The sequence below is a fragment of the Astatotilapia calliptera genome, chromosome 3 (assembly GCF_964374335.1).
Source record: "Astatotilapia calliptera chromosome 3, fAstCal68.1, whole genome shotgun sequence".
Taxonomy (NCBI): domain Eukaryota; kingdom Metazoa; phylum Chordata; class Actinopteri; order Cichliformes; family Cichlidae; genus Astatotilapia; species Astatotilapia calliptera.
Window position 1 is genome coordinate 51,140,415 of NC_137424.1, and position 23,613 is coordinate 51,164,027.

The 23,613-nt window shown below is 43.0% G+C and overlaps 1 protein-coding gene across 2 annotated transcripts; it reads right to left on the reverse strand.

Annotated features, from left to right (window-relative positions):
• Nucleotides 1-1,108: 1,108 nt before the first annotated feature.
• ccnb3 (cyclin B3) lies at nucleotides 1,109-10,254 on the reverse strand. 2 transcript variants are annotated; one of them, XM_026162603.2, is made up of 12 exons: nucleotides 10,111-10,254; nucleotides 9,730-9,875; nucleotides 9,466-9,549; nucleotides 6,549-6,661; nucleotides 6,255-6,432; nucleotides 6,066-6,164; nucleotides 5,846-5,938; nucleotides 5,622-5,759; nucleotides 4,177-4,332; nucleotides 3,912-4,061; nucleotides 1,879-2,009; nucleotides 1,109-1,791 (listed from the first exon to the last, which is right to left on the reverse strand). In XM_026162603.2, exons 2-12 carry the CDS (start codon nucleotides 9,811-9,813, stop codon nucleotides 1,722-1,724), a joined length of 1,296 nt encoding a protein of 431 aa, XP_026018388.2. In that variant the 5' UTR covers nucleotides 9,814-9,875; nucleotides 10,111-10,254; the 3' UTR covers nucleotides 1,109-1,721. The 2 variants fall into 2 exon arrangements, with proteins under 2 accessions (XP_026018388.2, XP_026018389.2); XM_026162604.2 differs by having other exon boundaries at nucleotides 9,730-9,872; nucleotides 10,111-10,251.
• Nucleotides 10,255-23,613: the final 13,359 nt, after the last annotated feature.

Sequence of the window (23,613 nt, forward strand, 5' to 3'; positions counted from 1 at the left end):
GTTTGTTTCATGAAGACAAACCCAGCAACTCTTATTTTAATTTGTAAACAGTCTGAAGCATCATCCCTGAAGGAAGAGTGGGGCCCCTCATGGCGCACTACTGGCCTCTAGTGGTAGTAACACAAAATCCCATCCTGCACGTCACAGCAAGGATTTCAAACTCCGTTTGATCTCAAGTAGGCTGGAGCAATAACATGTAATATCAACCTAATTTTCTTTTAAAAATAAGCCCAATTTCAACAGCGTGTCTCATTTCGTGAGCATTACAGATCAGAGCAGATCTACACTCAACTCAGTCTCCACATGAACTTGTATGAGCCGGAGAGACTTAAAAATACTTTTCCCAGATAGATGCACTCATGTGGAGTATGGCTGCGATGATCTACTTTAAATGATCCATAAAGACTTTCAGTGTATGTAGGCTTTTAATAATTATCCTTTTATTTTTAAACAAATAACTGAAATAATTGTATAAAGGACCTTCCTAAGAGGGTGTATGTGATAATGTGGGTTGCTCTTGGTCTTGCATCACCATAATTAATGTCAAGCCCAGGTTCAATATTGCACGTGACCAATCAAATTATTGTGATGTCATAGTTTTTTTGATGTAAAAAAAAAAAAATAATAAAAAAATTTCAACGTCCATTTAGGGAAAAAAAAAAAAAAAAAATTCGAAAACAGGGGCGGTTAGGGTTGGGACTTTCTGTTAGGTGTATGTGATGGTGCTTTCACATCACAAAACTTGACATCAGAATGAGATTAGTCACTTGAGGTGCTGAACCTGGACCAACACTACCTTTCATGATCCAGGAACACCAACACGGGGATATTAGATTGTGTCTTCAAGGCGTCAGCAGTTCGCTCATTGTGCATTGCGACAGTTAATCACTATCACACATTTCAGTCTCTCTTTTTTAACACTCTCATTAGTAATCACTTTCCTGGCTATCCTCAAAGTTGACTGGTTGATTGACTTCCTATTGCTTTTCCAGTAGTGCCTCAAGCATTTGTGTCCTGGACGAGCATCAGTAAAAAGAGGTTTCTTCCTGTCAAAATGGAGTTTTTCTTTCCCACAGTCGCACTTCGTTTAAGGAAGAAACAAGCTGCATATAGTAAAGAGCGTTTTTATTAAACATAAAAGCAAAACAGAAACACTTCTTTATTTTAAGAGTACGCATGACAGCCACTTAAAAGTAGTACGGCATCGTCTGATCGTCTTTTATACAAATAATTTGCATAGCAATAGTAACATGATGAACACTGTACAATGCATGAACACGCAAACACACGCATACTTTAACTTGAAGAACATGGTAACATACAGAACTTGTGGGCCTGTGCATAATACGTCTTGGAAAGTAAGATTTACAAACACATTTTAAATCCAGTAAAACACACACACACACACACACGCACACACACACAAGTTAATAATCAGGATGTTTTTTTCCCCCTAATCTTTAAAAATGTATAAAATACATGCTACAGTTTTCTCAAAGGTAATTAACGTCTTGCAAACAAACGCCCACATTAAAAACGCCTTTACATCAAATGGGAATTATTGTCTTATTATAATATTATGGTATAAAGGACAGACTACACAACACATAAATATTAAACATATTCACATTTTATATACATGTTTCCTCTTGAGGGAAATTTGAAAAATACTTTCACTCATCTTAAGCTTCATTTTCCCAACTTCTGAACCAGACACGTCACTAAGAGCTCAAGGCTTTCTCCAAAATGTCGATACTGAGCAATGGCAGAGACGCAACTTCAAAAAACACCCTGAAAACATATTAAAAGAACCGATCGTTAGCCAAAAACAACATTTTGAAATTATTCTAGCGCCTGTAATCTTTCATGAAGACTTACTTATGTGAGTATTTGTTCTTGATGGCTCTCAGTTTATCATCAGGAGGTGCTGAGAGCATCGAGTAGATTCTCCTGACAACGGGCGCCAAATCTGACGCCTGATAGCCCGAGTGAAACTGCAGGATGGGAGACTGCAGGGAAAAAAAGAGCAGCACTCATTTAAAAAAAGAAAAAGAAAAGCCAGCCATGTTGAACCCCTTTAAAGTTATTAAAATCCAATACAACATTACACAAAGATAATATTACTTCTAAATTGCCAAAAGCTTACAGGAGATGATTCTGGAAGCCGGCGCAGGCAAGAAATGAAATTACCCACCACCCCTAACAGCAAAATGGAAGCAATAAGGGCTCAATTTTACATACAAAAAAACAATTTATATTTAAATTGGGAGGACTGTTCAGGAGACAGAGCTGCAAATGAGAGGCTGGTAATGTCGCACGAACTGACACGGCATCAGATTTAACAAAGTCTACATTTAATGGAAAGGATGGAAATAACACGAGAAAGAGAAGCTTCTTCAGTGCTGCAAACATTACACATGTTAGAACAGATCAAGTAACGTCATTAGATGGTGTTTACTGTAGAAAAGAGTGCTTTGTATAAATCATTCTGAGAAAAAAGGTTAAAAGTTGCCAGCAACCAAACCCTTCCCCTGCTTCATAGTCAGCTATAATAATGCAAGTTGTTTGTATTGCTCAAAACTTTGACAAACAAAAAGCAGTCCAGGTGTCTTTATTTCAAATGCCTTATGTTACCTTTACCAGGGTGACCAAGAACATGCAGACAAAACACATGTTCACATGTCAGATTTCATCCACATTTTCCAGTCATGTGACCGACTCACTACCCTGAATGGGCAAAACTTTCCTCCATAATAACGGGCAATAGTGGACAGTCTGTAGTACTGCAGGACAAAAGCATTAAGCTTATTTTTCCACCTGACTGGAGCCAAGACTACTTGGATCATCCATCCGTGGAGGAAAACAAATATATGAAGTGAAACTATGGGTTTTTGGGGACTTGGGATCCATTTTTATATTTAAATCCCTGAAAGTGGTTGAGTGACATCTACATGCATCTTCTACAGATTCCCTCACCTTACCTTGCTGCTAGGATGAAAGCATGTACTTTTGATCTGGATGGGTTAATAATGCCGGCACGTGACAGGTGAAGAGCAAGAAATTGTTCATTGTTACAGCAAAAGCAAACGCTACATAGCTAGCTTAAAAAAAAAAAAATTCAATTCCATATTAATAATCTAGTACCAAATCACAACAAATGTTTCCTCAAACTGCTTGACATTATAGGAAAAAGACCCTACAGTAATACAGAGAAAACAGAAAACACCCCCAAAATGACCCCTTATGAACAATCAAAAGGTGATAGAAGAAAAAGTCCCTTTTAACAGGAAGCAACCTTTGGTAAAACCAAAGCTCAGGGACGGGCAGCCATCTGTGAGTGGGGGTGAGGGGAAGAAGAAAGCACAAGAGACAAGTGCAAGTATGGGACTATTAATTTGTCACATTAATGTGGTGTCATAACAGTAAAGCTGACAGAATTTTTCCAATGTTGGGTAAATAGTGTTTACGGTGTAAATGCCACTGACAGCCTTGGTCGCTGTTGACAGCAGGGATTGGTGCAATTTGGCTTGAAAGGGAGGAATAGGACAGGTGTGTTCAGATGTTGGTGCTGTACTCATTTCTGTAAAGAAATCTGATAGTCCAGCAAGCTTTGGCCAAGTTAGACTCAAAGACTTCCAAGGACTGGGCTGGAGGGCGCCGTGTGGGTATATCCCAGTAGCTCTGACATCGTGTGAAAACTGTGGATTGTGGTCTTCTATTTATAACTTGAGTATCTGGGTATTGAGAAATGGCCTTAGTAAAAACTCAAAAAGAAAGAAAACCTAACTTGCCAAAAATCAACTTAGGAGAGCGAAAACACTAAAGATCAGTGTCAGACTTTAGGGAAGTATTTTAGACTGGTCCGTTAGTCTAATGCAAGCAAGACAAGGAACAATATGGAGGTAACCTACCCATCCTCCCAGGTCTTTGGTGACCAGCGCCATCAGCAGGCAGGCCGAGGCCACCAACGAGCCTCTCTCTGGAACAAGGTCCATCTCCATGAGACTCATCTCGCAGTAGTAGCGAGCCAGAGTCAGCGTGTCCATGCTGGCGCTCACGCACTGCAGACACAGCCACAACAAACATTCTCGTGAGATGTGAACGCAGGTCGAGTCACACAAAAACAAACAGAGAGCTGCAGTCAGTGGTGGAGTAACCTCTCCTGGTCATGCACACCTTGGCATAGCGTCTGAGGAATCGATACGGGATGGGGATGTTGATGTCAAAAGACAGCGTCTGCAGGATGCTCTCCTCCATGGAGATGAGCTCCTCCCTTTTGTATGCGTCGTCACAAATGTACAAGAAGTCGTCGACGCAAGGCGGGCTGTGCTCCTGCGGGATGGTTAAAAAACACGAATAAGCATTAGGTTGAAACCTGATTGCAATTCGACCGTCCCCTTTAATGCATTTTCGAGTCCTGCAGTCATTTCACTGCGTATGCACAAGGTCAGGTCTCACAGTCCGTTTGATCTCATTTCTGTTTCATGTTTTGAGCCTCTGGATAGTTGCTCCCCTTCAGTTTTCTCTACGTGCACTTCAAAATAAAAGCCCTAGGCTGTAACAACTTTTACATGCTTGATCTAAAGCTGGAAAAGCTCATGCCAACTGTGCCCGACATCAGAGGAGGCTGAACTTCTACTCTGGCCGCGGTTACGACAGAATAAATAACACTTTTCACCCATTTCTAAAGACGTACAGAGCTTGAAAGCACCGAATGTCAAAAGTTTGTTTTTTCTGAAATTCAGTACGTCCTCTGACAACCTTTCTTCTCTGGCTGGGTCTTCTATATGTACACTCTGGCCACTTCATTAGATACACCTGTTCAACTGTTTGTTAATGCAAATATCTAAAGTGTGGGCTTGGGGGGGCCCCTGGTGGGCCGCAAAGATACTGCAGAGGGGCCGCAATTTAAAATTAATTAAAAACTGTGTACAGCTACATAGTTTACAGATGTATTTTCTTATGTAAAAAGGGAACTTAAACTGGTAATAGTAGGTGGTTAGTTTGAGAGATAACTCATTATGACCTAAACTCACTGCCCTTGTATTGAAGTTTGCATCATTTTTTTGTAATAACATTTTCAAGGAAATCCATCACTGTCTCATGTTTTTTGATTAGATGGTATTTTATGTTTTTTTTAAAGCACTCAGCTTTGTAAATGGCTGATGGCATGTAAATAATGGTCAAGACGATCTGCTGAGAGTCAAAACCGAGGATCGGAGCGGAATTAGAAAACCTGCAGCCACGCTGTAAAGAAGTGTGCACTGAGTGCGTGTCTCTGTTACATCGAGGAGCCCTGATAGGTGCAGTTAATCAACCTGGGATTGAGACTCCGTGACTTGCCTCCCAGGAGCACTTAAGAGCTGAATATCTCCGTTCACGTGTGCTTTTTATCCTCACAGCCTTGTTTTTTTTACTTTTCACCATTTAAATAAAAAAAATAAAAAAAACAACAACTATTTTTTAGAAACACATTCACCTTACAAGCAAATGATTGCGCTCTGTTCCCATTAATAGACTTGTATACTAGTTTAATACCTTTCTTTACCATTACTTACCATAGCTTGTGAGACATCCTATGAGAAATTTCAGACTCCCATGTGCCACAGTTGGGTTCTCACCTCAAATTTGGAGGCTACGAGCATGGCGGTAGAGCCAACGAGCTGCAGCATCTCCCTGTGGACCGGGGTTTTAGCCAAGTAGTGGTCCGTCATCTTTACCGCCAGGTAGAGGGTCTCATGGTACAGCTCGAAATTCTCCTAAATAAAGGGAGAAACAAAGTGTCACTCAGAGCAAGCAAGTGTTTCTAACACAGCAGGAATGCGACGTTTAACTAACACCTCACCTGTACTTCGACCAGCCAGTCAATCAGGATGGCCCTCATCTCTGAGTTGAGGCTGGGCTGCGTGGGCATGTAGTTACAGAGGACAAACTTCTCCTGCGGACGATAAAATTAAAGAGAAAGGAAATGTAAACAAAACCTGTGTATATTTAAATTTATTTAACTCACAAAAAAAGAAAAGAAAAAAAGTCCAGTGCGATAAAGGCTTTACAATTTGTCTCACCTCTCTGTTTTTAAGGTAGTCAAAAATATCCTTTGCATACTCTGGACACATGTAGCAGTCCTCAGAGTTCTCAGAGTCAATGTCAAACTCCTTTGGGATCTGCATGGATGGGTGAAAAGAAAAGGAAACAACTCAGGAAAAGCTTTTCACAGCGTCTCTAGCTTTCTATAAATCTATAATTTCCCTTACTTCTTGTCTCCGAAGGTGTGCCGGCACTTCACGGGCAGCAGGAGACGTAGCAGCAGCAGCCTGCTCTTCTACAGGAGCTGCCACATCGACCAACGTGTCCCCTTCCTTCTCCTCCTCCTCCGTATCGGTCCTCTCTCGCTCGGATATCGTTCCCTCTGAGCTCACAGACGACGACGACCTGCACGGAGGGAGAGAAGAGGGGAATTAAAGAAGTCTGCCACCGACTGGCGCAAGGCATGAAAGGGGAACAAGAAATTTAACCTGAGGGTTATTAGAACAGTTAAATGGACCTACTTTTTCAGGTTAGCTAGGTTGCTTGCAGACGCTGAGGTGGAGCTGGTTTTCTTTGCAGTCTTCTTCCCTGGTTCCTTCTTCTTCCCAGGAAAGCTGATCTGTACCTTATGAGCCTGGGAACATGACGAGAATTAGTTTTAAACATGGATCCAGTTTGTGATACATTTTACTTCAGACTCTTACAATTTGTCCTTTTATGCATGAAACAATTTCAAAATGTGACTCGAGTCCAGACAAATATTCCACACAATCGTTCTCTGACACACCGCTGGTTTGACAGCAAGCGTTCAGGTGATTGTGAGGTGAAAAAAAAACAAGCAAAATGTTTGTTTCACACCCCCGCCAGGCAGCCGAGGACACATTCACACCACAGTGCAGATCCATCACACACTGACGCACTAAAATGTAGGATTAGAGTGTCGCACAGGCTTCAGACACCACCCTGACGGAGGTGGGATCGGTGAAAATGTTTAAAGTGGATTTTGTTTGAAACTTCAAATTGCCCAGCTTTATTAAAACATGTTTTGTTAAGTGACACACTTTCTCATTTAAGAGTTTGCCATTTCTTTTTATAAGAATTTTTCTTTATTAAGAAACCACGCATGTTTCAGTTTAAGCGTCGTTTTCAATGAATTGCATGCTCAAAAAAAAAGTTTTCTCACTCCTATTTCTTCATCATGTTGAAGCTCTACTTTGAACCTTATTAAGATCCAACCATGCAAAATATGATTTTTTTTGCCATTTTTCAAGTGATCGTAAACATTAAATGGAACTGTATCAATACGCCCTGTGATATCTGGGATAGGCTACAGTCCCCCAAAGACCTGAATTAAATAAGTGGAGAAAAATAAATTCAAAAAGTCCTCATACATGAGAACAGAGCTAGTAGCTGTCTGTAGAATACACCAAGCAAAGACTGAACACTCGAGCCAGGCTGGACTAGGCTGGAAATGGAGTATTTGAATTAGTGACACCACGTCTCCTACTGCTACTGTGTGCTAACTGTGCTCAGACCACTTTGATGGAATCCGTATCTGACGACTGTACCTTGTGCAAACCGTATGTGCAGCTGTAAGTTTTGATGGCAGCAGTAATGTCAGCCTTACATCAAAAGCAGAATAAAGTCCGATTTAAATGTTAAGAAGTCGACGTCGTAGCTGGCATTTATGCTCGCGATGGTGCATTACATGTTTGTTACCATATGGTTGTCATGGTGTTTTATATGCAGTGCCAGCCAACGGCGGGAAATGCCAGGAGTAGGGATGGTATCGTTTAGGTTTTATCCGATACCGGTGCCAAACCGGTACTTTTGAAACGTTGCCGGTGCTTAAACGGTGCTCGAACTGGTGCTTAAAGAATGGAGAACACAAACTTTGTCCAAAAACCTCTCATGTTCAGCTGTTTTTTTGTAAAAAGGTAACAATGTTAGCCTTTTCTGCAGCTATAGGGCATATATGGTATGGTATGGCTGGAAGCAGTGCTTAAACAATGGAAAAAACACAAACTTTGTCCAAAACCTCTCATGTTTAACTGTTTTCCACTTTTTCTTTGGTCATTTTAGCCTTTTTGGCCAGGGTGAAGGGAGTATCTGCCATCAAACAAGAAGACAGCTGCATGTAACTACGACGGTGTTTGCTAGTTCACCTTACATGCATTAATTTAATAACGTGGATAGCCTACTCAACGTAAATTACACACGAACAACATTAAGCTACTCGCCCAGAGAAGAACGGCTGCTGCTGCCATCATCATCCTCATCATTTCTGCTACACTGGCAGGGCTAGGGGCCAGGACTCTCCTCTTCGGGTTCTTGGGGAATGTTGCTAACTCCGGGACCGATAACAGGCACCACGCCCGTAGTAGGTACGGTGCATTTCTCGGCTTTAAAAAAACGCTACGTTGCCAGGTGTTTCATCAGATTCGAGGTGTTACCTCCTTTGCACAGTATCACCTTAAAGTACTTGTTGCAGGCTGCTGAGTTTGCATCTTTGGCTGTGAAGTACAGCCAGACTTTTGACAGCTTAGCCTCCTTTGGGCATTTTTAATCTGTAGCTAAAAGAACGTACGTACCTGGGCCCGCCTACTATGCTTGCAAAGGTAAAATGATTGGCTAGAATCTGAAGTGTATGGCATCTGAGGAAATAAAGCACCGAAATGTGCGCTGCGTTTTGGTCTGGTTACTACCGTTTACGTCAGAACCGGTGCTATAATGGCACCGGATACCGGTACCCATCCCTAGCCAGGAGTTTCATCTCTCTTCTGAGTCCTCGCTCATTGTGATCTGATGTTTTGGGTTGTAATATATTTGTCCCTCAAGTTTTTTCCCCCTCCATCTTCTTGTACAAACGCTCACATCACTCTCAATAAATTTTCTCAGTCTCTCTCCCTCTCCGTGAGTTTGACATTTGTGAGTCTTTACATGGATGCTGTGATTATTATTCATTGTACTGAGAAACTGTTTTTCTCTCACTGATAAATTCAAAAACTGTGGCAGAATGAAACAGGAGGAATCAATGCTGAACAAGCTGATCACAATGGTTGGGCCATACCACACATTTGTGTCGAGAGGAAAAGAAGTCAAGGATCATTTTATATTTGACGTTAGCGTGAAAACTGAACTAGGCAAAACAAACAAACAGTCCCACTGAAGCAGGACTTATATCTTTCTTATATGTCAACACAATCAAATGGTTAAATGTTGACAACTTTAACCTTTCACATACAAAAAAGCACACAAACTAGGAGCCCATGAAATCCTACGAAAGGTGACATCAACTGTCAGGAAGTTCAATCCCGACTCTTGATGAACCATCTTTGCGATAAATATGTCTCTTTGTGTGCTTATTGAAGCTCTGATCCTGCTGTTAAAGCCCAAGTCACAACCTTTAAAAAAAAAAAGAAAGAAAAAAGTACTTACATTGGTGATATCGATGAAAGCAGTCCTCTTCTTGGGAGCTCCACGAGGAGGGGAGGAGGACCTCTTAACCTGTGTCGCGTCCTCCTGTATGCACAAACAGAAAACACACCACATATATAAAGTTTTGCACAGTGCATGGGCAAAAGAAGCCTCGTTGCGTTGCATTGCAAAGCAGGCATCATCATCATCTCCATCCTTCCCATGCAGCCTTCAGGTGCAGCACTACCTGCCACCAGAAGACACATGAATGCACGTGCATTTTACCTGGTTCTCGGACGCTGTTGCATTCAGTTTGGGTATTTTGCTGCCAGCGGCCGCTGTGGGTTTCCTTCCCCTTGGAAAAGGCATGGCTCACTCCCTGACGGTTTCTTCCTAAAAACAAAGCTCTGCAGCCGCTGCTCCGTGTTCTGCTACAGCAAAGAAAAGCACGCAAAAATAGCGGGATGATTAAAAGGAAACAGTAAAAGAAAAACAAACACATTTAAAATTGTTTTGAGATAACGTATATGGCTAAACATCACATGCAGAAACCCTGGTATTAAAGCTTTACGCTAAGAGGGCGGAGTTTCTCAGGTGAATCGGTTGTGTACTAAAATTTTAAAAAATAGAACGCCAAAATGGCGCAGATAAATTTGTTTATCCTACCTTATGGTATAAAACTTTCTTCTTTAGTCCGGTGACTTGTTTTAGAGAAGCAAAAATGCATATAGTTTGGGTTACTAATCCGATTCAACTGTGTTGTTACTAAGACGAGAGCTCAAACAAAAGTGGTTCAGCCGAGGATCAAATCTGCTGCGCTTCGCTCTCATTGGATAGAATTTGAGTCTGGCGGACCAATCAGGACGTCGCTAAGGATGCAGGTTGGCAAGGAGCGCTGGTTTTATGTTAACAGCTACGCCCGGTGCGTCGACGGATACAATTTCAAAATAAAAGAGTTAAAAACATCATTGATTGTTTAAAAAGAAAAGGCTCTATTTTATAATTTAACTAAGGTTTATTTTTAAAATTGGTATTTTCCTATTTAATTAAGGAAGCAAAACTTACGGTTAGCAGTTTAAACAACTACAGCTTCTGTGCCGCCCAAATCTTTTTGACAATATCAAGCAAACTCCAAAGGAGGAGCTTTCGCTATTTTCAAACCACCAAGCAACCAATAGGAGTTTTAAGCATCGAGGCTTGTATTTTATTGACATTCATATGGTTGAAACACGCTTTTGATCTTGAATTTGTACGCTAGTGCATATACTCAACACACATATATACACACATACCATTTAATATTCAATATTTGTTTTAATTCAAAACATCTTTCTACTATAATACTGCTGGGGTAGCTGTGACTCAGGAAGTATACTGAACACCATGTTGCTCTTTGATCCCTTCATTGGAATATGAATGTGTATAACTATTAGAGAGAAAGCACTTAAGCAGAAGAATAATTTGTATGAATGGGTGTAAATGAGTAAATGAGGCATGTTGAATAAAGTGCTTTGAAAGTATGATAACCTGTATCCGGTTGTTCAGTGATGACGCGACGAATCCTACTTCCGGGTCTAAAGTAGTCTGCGTTTAATATGGCTTTTGTGTTGTTAACATGTTTAATGTTATGTATTTTCTTCTATTTGATCTCAAAAAGCTCCTAAAACAGTCAGTGATCACTGTTGACCTCCCTCGGCTTTTATTACCGCTAATCATTTATTTAAGCTCAGTTTTTAAAACCTTAGGATGTAACTACAGCCCAGCCCATGCAGCAGTATATGAATGACTAACCTCGTATTGTGGATGGATTATCTCAGTTGTTCTCCTGGCTGAAGTTTGGTCCTTTTACAGCATCCTGCCATGCGATTACATTTGTTCCTGACCACCGAGAACACTCACGTTAACTTTTATCGAGTGGAAAAAAAGTTAGCTTGTTTATATTATGCTAACATAGCTGTGTCGCTAGCGGTCACGTAGCACATCATTATATACCAGCTAGCCCAACTTCAGTAACCCTACAAACGTCACTGCTGTTTAGTTTTCTGTCTTCATTTATGTTGGAAGTGATAAGAAAGCTGTACGTTTTAATTTGTTTCCAAAACCCCGCAGTCAGGGACATGCTATATTGTATTTAGATAGAAGCTAGCGAGCTAACATCCTGCTAACTTCTAACTCCGTTAAATGTCATAAATTCCGTTTTCATGGATGCCTGGATGTTAAACTCAGTTGTTACACCTGGTAGAGCAGAACACTGATCATTTTATTAAAGATGAAAGACTTTAGACAGTTTTTCAACTCTCAGTAATGCCATAGTGATCGTTTGATATATGGACCCGCAGCGGAGTTTAGACCCAGACACTGCTAGTGACGTCAGACTGAACAACCGGATAAGAACCAGTCCATTTACCATAACAGATTAAGGCCAGTGTTATGCATTTATGTCATGTAGCTGAGCAAAGGATGCTGAGCACATTTATATTTCAACTTTAAGTGCTCAAATTTTGATGTGTTGGAAGGCAAACATGAAATCTAAACTTACAAATAAACTAAGCCATGAAAGAAAAGTAGAAAGAAAAGTAGAAGTGTTATTAAATAAGTAGAAACCTATAAATCTTTATTGCCTATGAATGATGTGTGGGTGGGCAAGCTGGAGGTAGTAGTGCTAAATATGTTAAGATTTAAACTGGGAGTTACCAGAATGGACAAGATTTGAAATAACTATGTCAGAGTGACAGCTCAGGATGGAGACTAGAGGCTAGGCTGAAATGGTTTGGACATGTGCAGAGGGGGGCAGTGGATATACTGGCCAAAGGATGTTGAAAATGGAGCTGCCAGGCACGAGAAAAAGAGGAAGACCACAGAGGAGATTAATGGATGGAGAGAAGGAGGAAATGCAGAGGACTGGTGTGACAGAGGAGCATGCTATTGATAGGGTGAGATGAATACAGATGATCTGTTGTGGTGACCCCTAAAGAAAGCTGCTGGAAAAAAAAGAAGAAGAAGATTGGTTTAGTTTTAGTACAAAAATAGTTTTAGTTTAAAACTCGACAGCTGTCTGAATTTGCATCGTGTGAGAGATAAGCTTTGAACTGACTGCATTATAGAGTCACTGACATTGTGTTCCACATAGTCTGGCCCGGTGCTCTTCAGGAATCTGTTTCTGTGTGTGGCACACCCAAAATGCATGGCCACTTTTGTGTTAATCATTTAATTTAATTTATTTAATTTGTTTATCAGTTATTTTCTGTGGCTATTAATATCCAAAATGACTTTGACAACATGACCAACCTAACCAGTGCATTATTTTGTCACATAAACTGTATAGAAGGTACAAAGAAATGGAGCAACACCCCAGGTGGAACTATTATTCCAAGACAGGTGCAACCCGGTTGCTTTAGGGGGATGGACTTCCGCCCACGAGTCAGATGCAATCTGAAAGGCAAACCGAGTGCACTGTCTTCATTGCTCCTGAACTTTACCTGTGTTTGCAGGTTTGTACCTGGTAAAGAAATACTACTACTGTTTGTACATAACAATGTTTTATCTCCATGTTAACTTGTGAAGAAGTAGAACAGTACCTGTAACACTTATGGGCACTGCCGCGCGGTCGACTCGCATCAGTGTGAGACAGCGGTGTCAGGCTGCGCAGGCCGCTAGCAGAAACGGCGCGGTAATGTTTTGTATTGTGGGTCGTTAGCGCCCAGAGCATTGTCTTGTAGGAAGGTCATTCATATCGATTTCTTTTCTTTTCATTATGAAGGTTGGTACTCCCGCACACTTTACTATTTTATATAAAGCTTATGATACAAAGATGTTTTATTGTTAAGTGTCATTGAGGTTTGAAAAGTATATAGCTGTTTAATATGTGAGTGTTAATGACATGTGAAGTAGAAAGAAGTTGTCCATGTTATGCAAAAGTGAATTTCATCCTCAGTGTGCTGTAAATGTGTCTAATTCTGCTCAATTTCAGTATTCAGAATCTGTACAGTCGTATATTGCTGTAAATTCATTGTAGATTACAGTGGCTTCCAACTACTTAAGTAAGAGCAGGTGTGTACTTTTGTTTTGCTTAGACTGAGCGATCGCATGAAGTACATGTAAAATAGTGGAACGTGTAGAGTGTGAATTCATTTATTTTTCTACTTGTGACTTTGGGGAAATGGACAGATATGGACACTGGGACTGAAAAAGTCATGCACACGTGGATATTGTTAATGCTGTTCATGTTTGTTGAAACTTGAATAAGAGATGCAATCTGAGAGGCAAACCGAGTGCACTGTCTTCATTGCTCCTGAACTTTACCTGTGTTTGCAGGGATTTCTTCTTTGTTATTGTGGCACCATTCCTGGGGCCCGTAACAAATTGTGGGGGCTCGTCCAGGATCCACTTCCTGTTGAGTCTTCTAAGGAAGAGGGTCCAGAGATACTAGAACCAGAAAGTCAACGTGAGATGGCATCGCTGTAGCCGAGACGACAGCTGGTGGGTGTCCACAAAGAGAAGTCAAGATCTGTACGAGGGTCTTCACTCCACCAACGGAACTGCACCTCTGTGTCTCATTAGTCGAAGCTCATCATGGCAGCAGCGCGCAAGGAGCTGGTTTGGAGCATCAAAAAGAACTTGTATAAGCTTTCAGGTGCAGAAGCCTATCAGCTCGCAAGGGACCTGGTCACAGACAGCCAGAGTAGTGAATTAGAGTCCACTGATGAAGAAGGTTGTGTGGATTGCATTATCAACTATATGCAGTCAGATGCTTTGTTAAATTCTGAGGATGAGGGAATGAGTCAGTTGCTGGTGCTAAATGATCTTGTATGCAGTATGGTTGAAAATCGTGGCCTATTGAACACTGCTAATGGGGTGGCGCAGCCACTGGAGTCACCAGTTGTTAGTGCTAAGACAGTCGAGCGCACTACAGTGACACATGCTACCTTAGGCCAGTTACCACCAGTTACTAACACTCAACAGCATACCACCCCCTTACTTTCCATCCCCAGAGAGCCTACAACATCACAGCAGACTGACTTTGGTGCACAGGCTCGCACCACCAATCTGAGTCCAACCCAGCCTAGAATCATAAATGATGAGCGGGGTGGAGAGCCATAGCATTTTAGAAATGCAAGTAACACACATCCTAGTGGGGCACACAGTATAGGTGACCCAGTAACACATGCAGCAATACCTCACCCCTCATCACATGTAACCACTGAGAGAATGGTTTCCTTAAAGGACCTCTCTTACCTCCAACGGAGGGAATTTAAGGTACATGGTGGCCAGATTGGGGACCACAATGCTGACATAACTTATAGCAGCATGTGTAAACAGATAGATGAAGGCATTAGAGAGGGTTTCACAGAGACTGAGGTTATCCGGGGTGTACTGAGAATTGTAAAGCCAGGTGTCTTCAAGGATATGCTCATCAACAAAGATGAAATCACTGTGAATGAACTCAAGGGCTTTCTCAGATCACACCTGGGTGAAAAGGCCAGCACTGAATTGTTCCAAGAGCTTATGTGTGCAAGACAGAGTGAACAAGAAACCCCACAACAGTTCTTGTACCGCATGATTGGACTCAAACAGAAGATCCTGTTCCAATCAAAACAGGTCAGTACAGACATTCGTTATGAACCCAAAACTATTCAGGAAGTCTTTCTTCACAGTATCCACCAAGGCCTGGGCACAAAACATACTGACATCAGACAGCAACTAAGGCCACTCCTTTCAAACAGCAACGTCACTGATGAGGAGATTCTCAGACAGGTTATGAAGATGATTAGCGATGAAAATGAACACCAGCGTAGGTTAGGTCATTCCCCCCTGTCAAAAAACAACACATACACATAGTGTCCAGGTGGAAGGAGGGGATGTGAGTGCAAACAGTGGGGATAATGATGCGATCCAACAGCTTAGTGCACAAGTAGAGGCTTTGACTAACATGGTTGCGACTTTAATGGGCCAACAAGCAGCAGCTATTCATACAACCCAATCAAAGACTGCACCTTTCCAAACGCCAGGCCAGGACCAATTCCATGGCACCCAACCTCTTGTTAACCAGGCACTCACTCCTCCACCAAGTCAACCTTCAGCTGCAAGGAGAGGTAAAATACCCAGCTGCACCAAATGTATGCAGCAAGGCTCAGAAAACTGTAATCACTGCTTTGTGTGTGGGGATGCCGGGCATAGGGCAATTGGCTGTTTAAAACGAACCAACCAGCCGGGAAACGGGAGCCGGTCTCTGTTGAGGGACAGACAGAGACCATCCCAAATCCCCAGTCCCACTCAGTAATGCCCACTAGCAAACTGAGACGTCTGAAGGGAAAGGGAAAAAAACGCTGCAAAGAAGAAAGCCAGCCCTCCCCACTGAAAAGCCAAGCAGTTACTGACAGTACAGCCCGAACAGTGCCATTGATTGGTAAAAAGAGCCTACTAAATTGTTTTGTCAACGGCTATGCTGTGACAGTACTATTTGATACTGGCTCACAAGTGAGCATCATTGATAGATCCTGGAAGGAGACGTTCATTCCCCAATATGCAGTGAGGCCCTTACAAGAACTTCTTGATCCTGGGGAAAGCCTTGACCTGTGTGCAGCAAATGGACAGCCAATCCCATATGATGGGTGGGTGGAGCTAACAGTTAATCTCCCGGGGAACACCGATCCCAACCTTACAATGGAAGTACCCTTCCTAATCAGCCAGCTCCCCCTCCCCCAGCCACTACTGGGAGCCAATGTCCTCCAAGGGATGATTAATAGTCATAAGTGTGATGCAGATGCACACACTATGATCCTCAGCCTTCTCCGCAAAGCCCTAGGAGTGGAGGAAGAACAGGCAAGAGCCATGGTCAACTTTATCAATCTGCAGAAAGAGTCAAACCACAGTATAACCACCATTAGGGTAGGGAAGGAAAATGTTTATGTTCCACCTGGTAAAACGGTAAATGTGCGATGTAAAGTACCATCTACCTTTGACATTTCCAACCCTGTTGTCCTGTATGAGCCACTAGAGGATAGCGCCACGCTAGAGCAGCTGAGTGTGGGGGAAGGATTGTTGGAAATCAGTAACACCAAACAACCATTTGTTAGTGCCAATTTCCAACCACACAAACCAAGTAATCACTCTGCCAAAGAGGTCCCAACTTGGCTCCATCCAACATGTTGCCAAAGTTCTGGAGCCAGGCGAACAGGACGTTGGAGATGGGGGTCCAACACAAGCTTGTGTATTGAAGGCTGAAGTTAATGTGGCCTCTCCTGGCACTCCCCCTGCTGACCTGTGGCGACCACCGGTTGACCTCAGTCACCTTAGTTCAGAACAGCAGAGAATAGTCGAGAAAATGTTGAATGAGGAATCAGCTGCTTTTGCACGGGACGGCAGTGACATTGGATATATACCCTCTCTCCAAATGTCAGTTAGACTCAAAGATGACACCCCAGTCCAAAAGGCTTATGCGTCAGTCCCAAAGCCATTGTACAGGGAGGTTAAAGAATATATACAGGAGCTGCTTGTGAAGGGGTGGATTGTAAAATCACACTCGCCATATGCTGCCCCTATTGTTTGTGTGAGAAAGAAAGACGGATCATTGCGCCTGTGCATTGATTACCGGCTTCTCAACAAAAAGACTGTGCCAGATCGGCACCCCCTCCCCCGCATACAGGACCTGATTGACTCACTCGGAGGCTACAGGTGGTTTTCCATCCTAGATCAGGGCAAGGCTTACCACCAAGGCTTTATCGCGGAGGGGTCCAGGCACCTGACTGCATTCACCACCCCATGGGGCTTATATGAGTGGGTCAGGATCCCGTTTGGCCTTTCTAATGCACCAGCAGCCTTCCAAAGAAGCATGGAGGAAATGTTGGACACACTCAGGGATGAGTGTTGCATCCCTTATCTGGATGATGTGCTATGTTTCTCCAGGTCCTTTGAGGAACATGTTGAGGTCTTGCGGCGTGTACTTCAAGCTCTGCAATGCCATGGAGTTAAGCTCCGCCCTGAGAAATGTGAGCTACTTCGCAAAGAGGTCAGGTATGTAGGCCGCCTGGTGTCGGCAGATGGAGTGAGGATAGACCCAAAGGACCTAGAGGCAGTACAGGCGCTAAAGCAAAAAGCCCCTCAAACAGTCGGTGATGTCAGGCGGCTACTGGGTTTTCTGAGCTACTACCGGGCTTATGTGCAGGACTTCTCCCGCATAGCCAGGCCGCTTTATGAATTGCTCAAGACAAACCCCAGCCCACCTCTAACTAACCTTGTAAGAGAAAAGGGGAAGGGGCCGCAGTTATCTTCACGGACTCCAGTAGAGTGGGGCAGCCAACACCAACAGATTCTTGAGCGTCTCATAGACATTCTAACAAGCCCACCAGTGCTAGCCTATCCAGACTTTGATCACCCTTTCATACTGCACACAGACGCGTCCCAACAGGGCCTGGGGGCGGTCCTGTACCAGAAACAAGATGATAAGATGAGGGTGATAGGTTATGGGTCACGCACACTGACCCCAGCAGAACAGAATTACCACCTCCATAGTGGGAAACTGGAGTTTCTGGCCTTGAAATGGGCAGTATGTGAAAAATTTGTCGACTACCTGTACTATGCGCCCCATTTCACGGTCTTCACGGACAACAACCCCCTGACCTACATTATGAGCACAGCCAAGCTCAATGCTGTGGGTCATCGCTGGGTGGGGCAGCTTGCCGATTTCCATTTTGAAATCAGGTATCGGCCAGGCAAACAGAACATTGATGCAGACACGCTTTCGCGCTGTCCACTTGATATCAGTGTTTTTATGGATCAGTGCTCAGAAAGACTACCAGAAGAGGCAGTGTGTGCCACCTGGGAGGGAACTAGGACTGCAGAAAAAGGGGATGTAGCATGGGTGGCAGCCCTCAACATAACATCCCAACACCAGACACATGCAGACACTGGAACATTTCCAGTCATCAGCTGCAAAGAGCTCTCAGATGAGCAGCGGAAAGATCCTGTTATCAGCAAAATGTTAGAGTTAAAGGAGAATAACAGAGATCTAACTGATGAGGTTCGTAGAACATTGGACAAGTCCACAAGGAAATTGTCACGAGAATGGAGTAGGCTGCAGGTGGAAAATGGCTTACTCTATAGGAAGACTCCCAGCCGAAAGCAGTTAGTCCTGCCTGCCATCTACAAACAAACTGTCCTCTCACACCTCCATGACAACATGGGACATGTTGGTGTGGAAAGAGTCCTTAGCCTAGTAAGAGATCGCTTTTATTGGCCCTTTATGAAGAGAGAGGTTGAGGAATATATCACCAGACGATGTCGTTGCATTAAGCAAAAAAAGCCAGCCTTACCTGACAGGGCACCTATGGGGAGCCTTACATCGAGCTCGCCCCTAGAGCTCGTATGCATTGACTTTCTGCACCTTGAGACCAGCCGGGGTGGGTACGAATACATACTGGTTGTAGTCGACCACTTCACCAGATTCGCACAAGCATACCCCACTAAAAACAAGGCTGGAAAGACAGCTGCAGAGCGAATCTTCGGTGACTTCATCCTACGGTTTGGCTATCCAGCTAAGCTTCACCATGATCAGGGCCGGGAGTTTGAGAATGAGTTGTTTAGGGCTCTCAGACAACTGGCCGGTGTAAACCATTCTAGGACTTCCCCATACCATCCACAGGGCAACCCTGCAGAGAGGTTCAATCGGACTCTGCTACAAATGCTCAGGACATTGGGCGAGAAAGAGAGAGAGAACTGGAAAGATCACCTGTCTCACGTTGTGCACGCATACAACTGCACCAAACATGAGTCCACTGGGTTTTCTCCATATTACCTCCTTTATGGTCGCCATCCACGTCTCCCCGTCGATCTCCTCTTTGGGTTGGTAGCTGAGGACGAGGCCGACACTCCAAGTGGATATGCAAAACGATGGAAAGAGAAAATGATCGAAGCGTACAAGATAGCCAGCACGAACAGCCAACATTCGAGTGCCAAAGGCAAGCACTATTATGACAAACGGAACAGGGGTGTAACCCTACAACCAGGTGACAGGGTTCTTGTTCGCAACGTTGCAGAAAGGGGAGGTCCATGCAAACTGAAACCCTATTGGGAGAAAACTATCTACATTGTCAGAGAGCAGGTTGGTGACAACCCAGTTTATAAGGTCAGCCCTGAAAACAGAGGTCACCATACTCGCACCCTCCACAGAAATTTGTTGCTTCAAGTTAATGATCTACCAGCAGACATTACAGATGATCGCATGCCTGATAGACCGCCAAGGGCAAAAGGAAAGTCAAATCAGCCACGGGAAACGGTCGACCAAATAGAGGCTGGTGATGTAAGTGGATCTGAAACGGATGAGGAGGCACCTTGTTACTGGCTGCGGGTACCCAGAGAATCATTAAGGACCAATCGGGACATTCCTAATCAGGTCCCAGTGAGCGGGTCATTGGTTAGTCCTGAGACACCTGGTGACATGCAGGGTGGCGATGTTCCTGTGGGATCAGAGTTTGACCGAGTGAGTGTAGGAGAGATGGAGCAGGAGAGAGAGAATGACATTTCGCCCCCTGTGGAGGAACCAGAGTTTGGCGAAGAGCAGCTGGCGCCCCAGACCAATGACTCCAGTGAAAACACTCAAGGGTCTCAACCTGGACCTCAGCCCGTACTAAGGAGATCTACAAGGCAGAGGAGACCTGGCCAGATACTGACCTATTCTTCCCTTGGCCAGCCAACGTATCAGCCACGTCTTGCTGTTAGTTCTGTGGGTGTAGAGCCAGTGTTCTATATGCACCAGTGTCCACAATCGTACTGGCATTCAGTCCAACCCATCCATATTATGCCTGGTGTACACTCCGCTGTCACTTACCCGATCTGCTGCTGAGTTTAAGACGGGCATAGGACCTTGGGTACATATAGTGTTGGGTATTCAGAAAATGTAGAAAATCATTGCACACCCATATGTATTTGTAATTTGTGAGTATATTGAGTGAAGAGTTAAAGTTTGATTCAGAGTTAATGGAAGTTTACACTGTTAATTGCAAGTGTCGGGAGCCACTTTTGGTTTGTAGGGGAGTGTGTGGCACACCCAAAATGCATGGCCACTTTTGTGTTAATCATTTAATTTAATTTATTTAATTTGTTTATCAGTTATTTTCTGTGGCTATTAATATCCAAAATGACTTTGACAACATGACCAACCTAACCAGTGCATTATTTTGTCACATAAACTGTATAGAAGGTACAAAGAAATGGAGCAACACCCCAGGTGGAACTATTATTCCAAGACAGGTGCAACCCGGTTGCTTTAGGGGGATGGACTTCCGCCCACGAGTCAGATGCAATCTGAGAGGCAAACCGAGTGCACTGTCTTCATTGCTCCTGAACTTTACCTGTGTTTGCAGGTTTGTACCTGGTAAAGAAATACTACTACTGTTTGTACATAACAATGTTTTATCTCCATGTTAACTTGTGAAGAAGTAGAACAGTACCTGTAACACTTATGGGCACTGCCGCGCGGTCGACTCGCATCAGTGTGAGACAGCGGTGTCAGGCTGCGCAGGCCGCTAGCAGAAACGGCGCGGTAATGTTTTGTATTGTGGGTCGTTAGCGCCCAGAGCATTGTCTTGTAGGAAGGTCATTCATATCGATTTCTTTTCTTTTCATTATGAAGGTTGGTACTCCCGCACACTTTACTATTTTATATAAAGCTTATGATACAAAGATGTTTTATTGTTAAGTGTCATTGAGGTTTGAAAAGTATATAGCTGTTTAATATGTGAGTGTTAATGACATGTGAAGTAGAAAGAAGTTGTCCATGTTATGCAAAAGTGAATTTCATCCTCAGTGTGCTGTAAATGTGTGTCTAATTCTGCTCAATTTCAGTATTCAGAATCTGTAGTCGTATATTGCTGTAAATTCATTGTAGATTACAGTGGCTTCCAACTACTTAAGTAAGAGCAGGTGTGTACTTTTGTTTTGCTTAGACTGAGCGATCGCATGAAGTACATGTAAAATAGTGGAACGTGTAGAGTGTGAATTCATTTATTTTTCTACTTGTGACTTTGGGGAAATGGACAGATATGGACACTGGGACTGAAAAAGTCATGCACACGTGGATATTGTTAATGCTGTTCATGTTTGTTGAAACTTGAATAAGAGATGCAATCTGAGAGGCAAACCGAGTGCACTGTCTTCATTGCTCCTGAACTTTACCTGTGTTTGCAGGGATTTCTTCTTTGTTATTGTGGCACCATTCCTGGGGCCCGTAACATGTGGTTTAAAAGATGCTCACAGACAAACATGAACTTGTTCAGAAACATTGTGCAAAATTGTGACATTTCTGTATCTAACTAAAACTGGTTGTGTAACACTAACAGGTTTTGGCAGCTCATAGCTACACAGCAGTCCTATAAATGTTCTTTTCCCGGCTTATATTTTTCAGGTTTTCAGATTTTTTGTGTGTCAGACACCTCTGGCATTTGTATGATTTTTAAAATGGGCAGCCACACAAGATCGAAACGACCCTTTAAATTTATTTAAATCATCGTGTTGAGCAATGACCTCACTGACGCAGAGAAAAGTATTTCCTGGATTGGAGGGGAAAGAGCACAGAGGGCCTTCTCGGGCTCACAACACAGCATTACTGCAGTAACAGCATGGGTAATAGAGTCACAGGACTGTGGATTAAATGGGTTCAGGATGGACAGTGGGAGTAGCTGGCAGCTAACATCCACCCACACGCCAGGAGTTGGGAGGGTGTCATCTATGATTATTTTCTGAATAATGGGAATTGAGGCCATAAAGTGTATCTAAGAGAACAAAATAAACTCATTTCTAACCAGGGGACCTCAGCCTCAGCCACGTCATCCTCAAATCCACCCTCTGATCACATCATTACATATCTCCGGACACCCTCATCACCACCAAACTGAACAAACATTCCTCGGTTTTCATTTCAACGCCAAAGCCAAGCACACAAGAGAGCAGATTCAACAAAATTTTTAAAAAGGCCAAACAAGTCCCTCGGCTTCACCCGTTTAAACATTTCCCCCCATGCTTTCAGTTTATTTGAACAGGACACACTAAAGCAGCTACAAGACCTGCAGTTCAAACATGGAATTTGGTGTCTAATGAAGTCAACAGAGAGATATCATCTCACGACACAGTTTTTATTTCATCTCCTCTCCATGCTGTCCTCCTTCCAAGACGAAAAGTCTTCCAGATTGCTTCCATCGGAGCTTGGAGGAGTAGTTTGTATGATTCTGAGGATTTGGTTAGAGCTGCAAAGAAAAGAGTGGAGTTTCAATGTTAAATTCAGGGTCATGGAGGTAGTATATCACGTAATATTATTCAAAAGTGATCAGACTGTGGGCTCAGTTCCAGTGGTTGGATGTACAAATTCAGGCACTTGGACCCTCTTTTTATGATTTGTCATGTTCTTTCTATGCAATGGAAAATATTGCAGTGCTTATTGCTCATTAAAAAATGGATGATTTCCTCACGTCTCCAACTAATATTTATCATATACACAACACATTTATTAGACTACCCCCAATGTAATGTTCATACATTAAAAATTAACAGCATTTATATGTTTCTCTAATAGGTAATTCACCAGTATGTGCAAGCTATTTAATCAAAGTGATATTTTTAAGGCTAAAGTGTCTGGATTTTTACTTGTTACAGATTAGCTTCACATAAAGGTTCTGAATTTTTCCATCACCAGTAAAATCATCTGTGTCTTTTATCTGCTGTTTGCCCAGACCAGGGGTGCCCAATCCCGGTCCTCGAGAGCTACCGTCCTGCAGCTTTTAGATGCATCCTTGTTCCCACACACCAGAATCAAATGAATGGCTTGTTATCAGGCCTTTGCCAAACATGATGGCATGCTGAAGAGGTAATCAAACCATTTGATTCAGCTGTGTTGGAGTAGGGATGCATCTAAAAGCTGCAGGATAGTAGCTCTTGAGGACTGGGATTGGGCAGCCCTGGCCCAGACTTTTCCTTATCTTCTTTTTTCAAGGTAGATGTAAGTCAGGCGGTCGAGAAGCTAGCTTATCAATCAGAAGGTGCTGAACCCTAAGTTGCCCTGATGCATCCACCGCAGTGTGTCCATGTTAGAAAGCACTCAGACATAGATTGTATAGTATTGTGTGATTGGGTGAATAACACTTGTAGTAAAAACTGCTTTGAGTGTTTTAGAACTAGTCC

Bases quoted from the DNA above. Each gene is read 5' to 3' on its own strand.
- ccnb3 (XM_026162603.2), bottom strand. From the start codon at position 9,813: ATGCCTTTTCCAAGGGGAAGGAAACCCACAGCGGCCGCTGGCAGCAAA. The intron at 6,662-9,465 runs GTAAGTACTTTT...TCATGTTCCCAG, and splicing joins CTTTCATCGATATCACCAAT to GCTCATAAGGTACAGATCAG. The intron at 4,062-4,176 runs GTGTGCATGACC...CTGTGTCTGCAG, and splicing joins TCCTCAGACGCTATGCCAAG to TGCGTGAGCGCCAGCATGGA.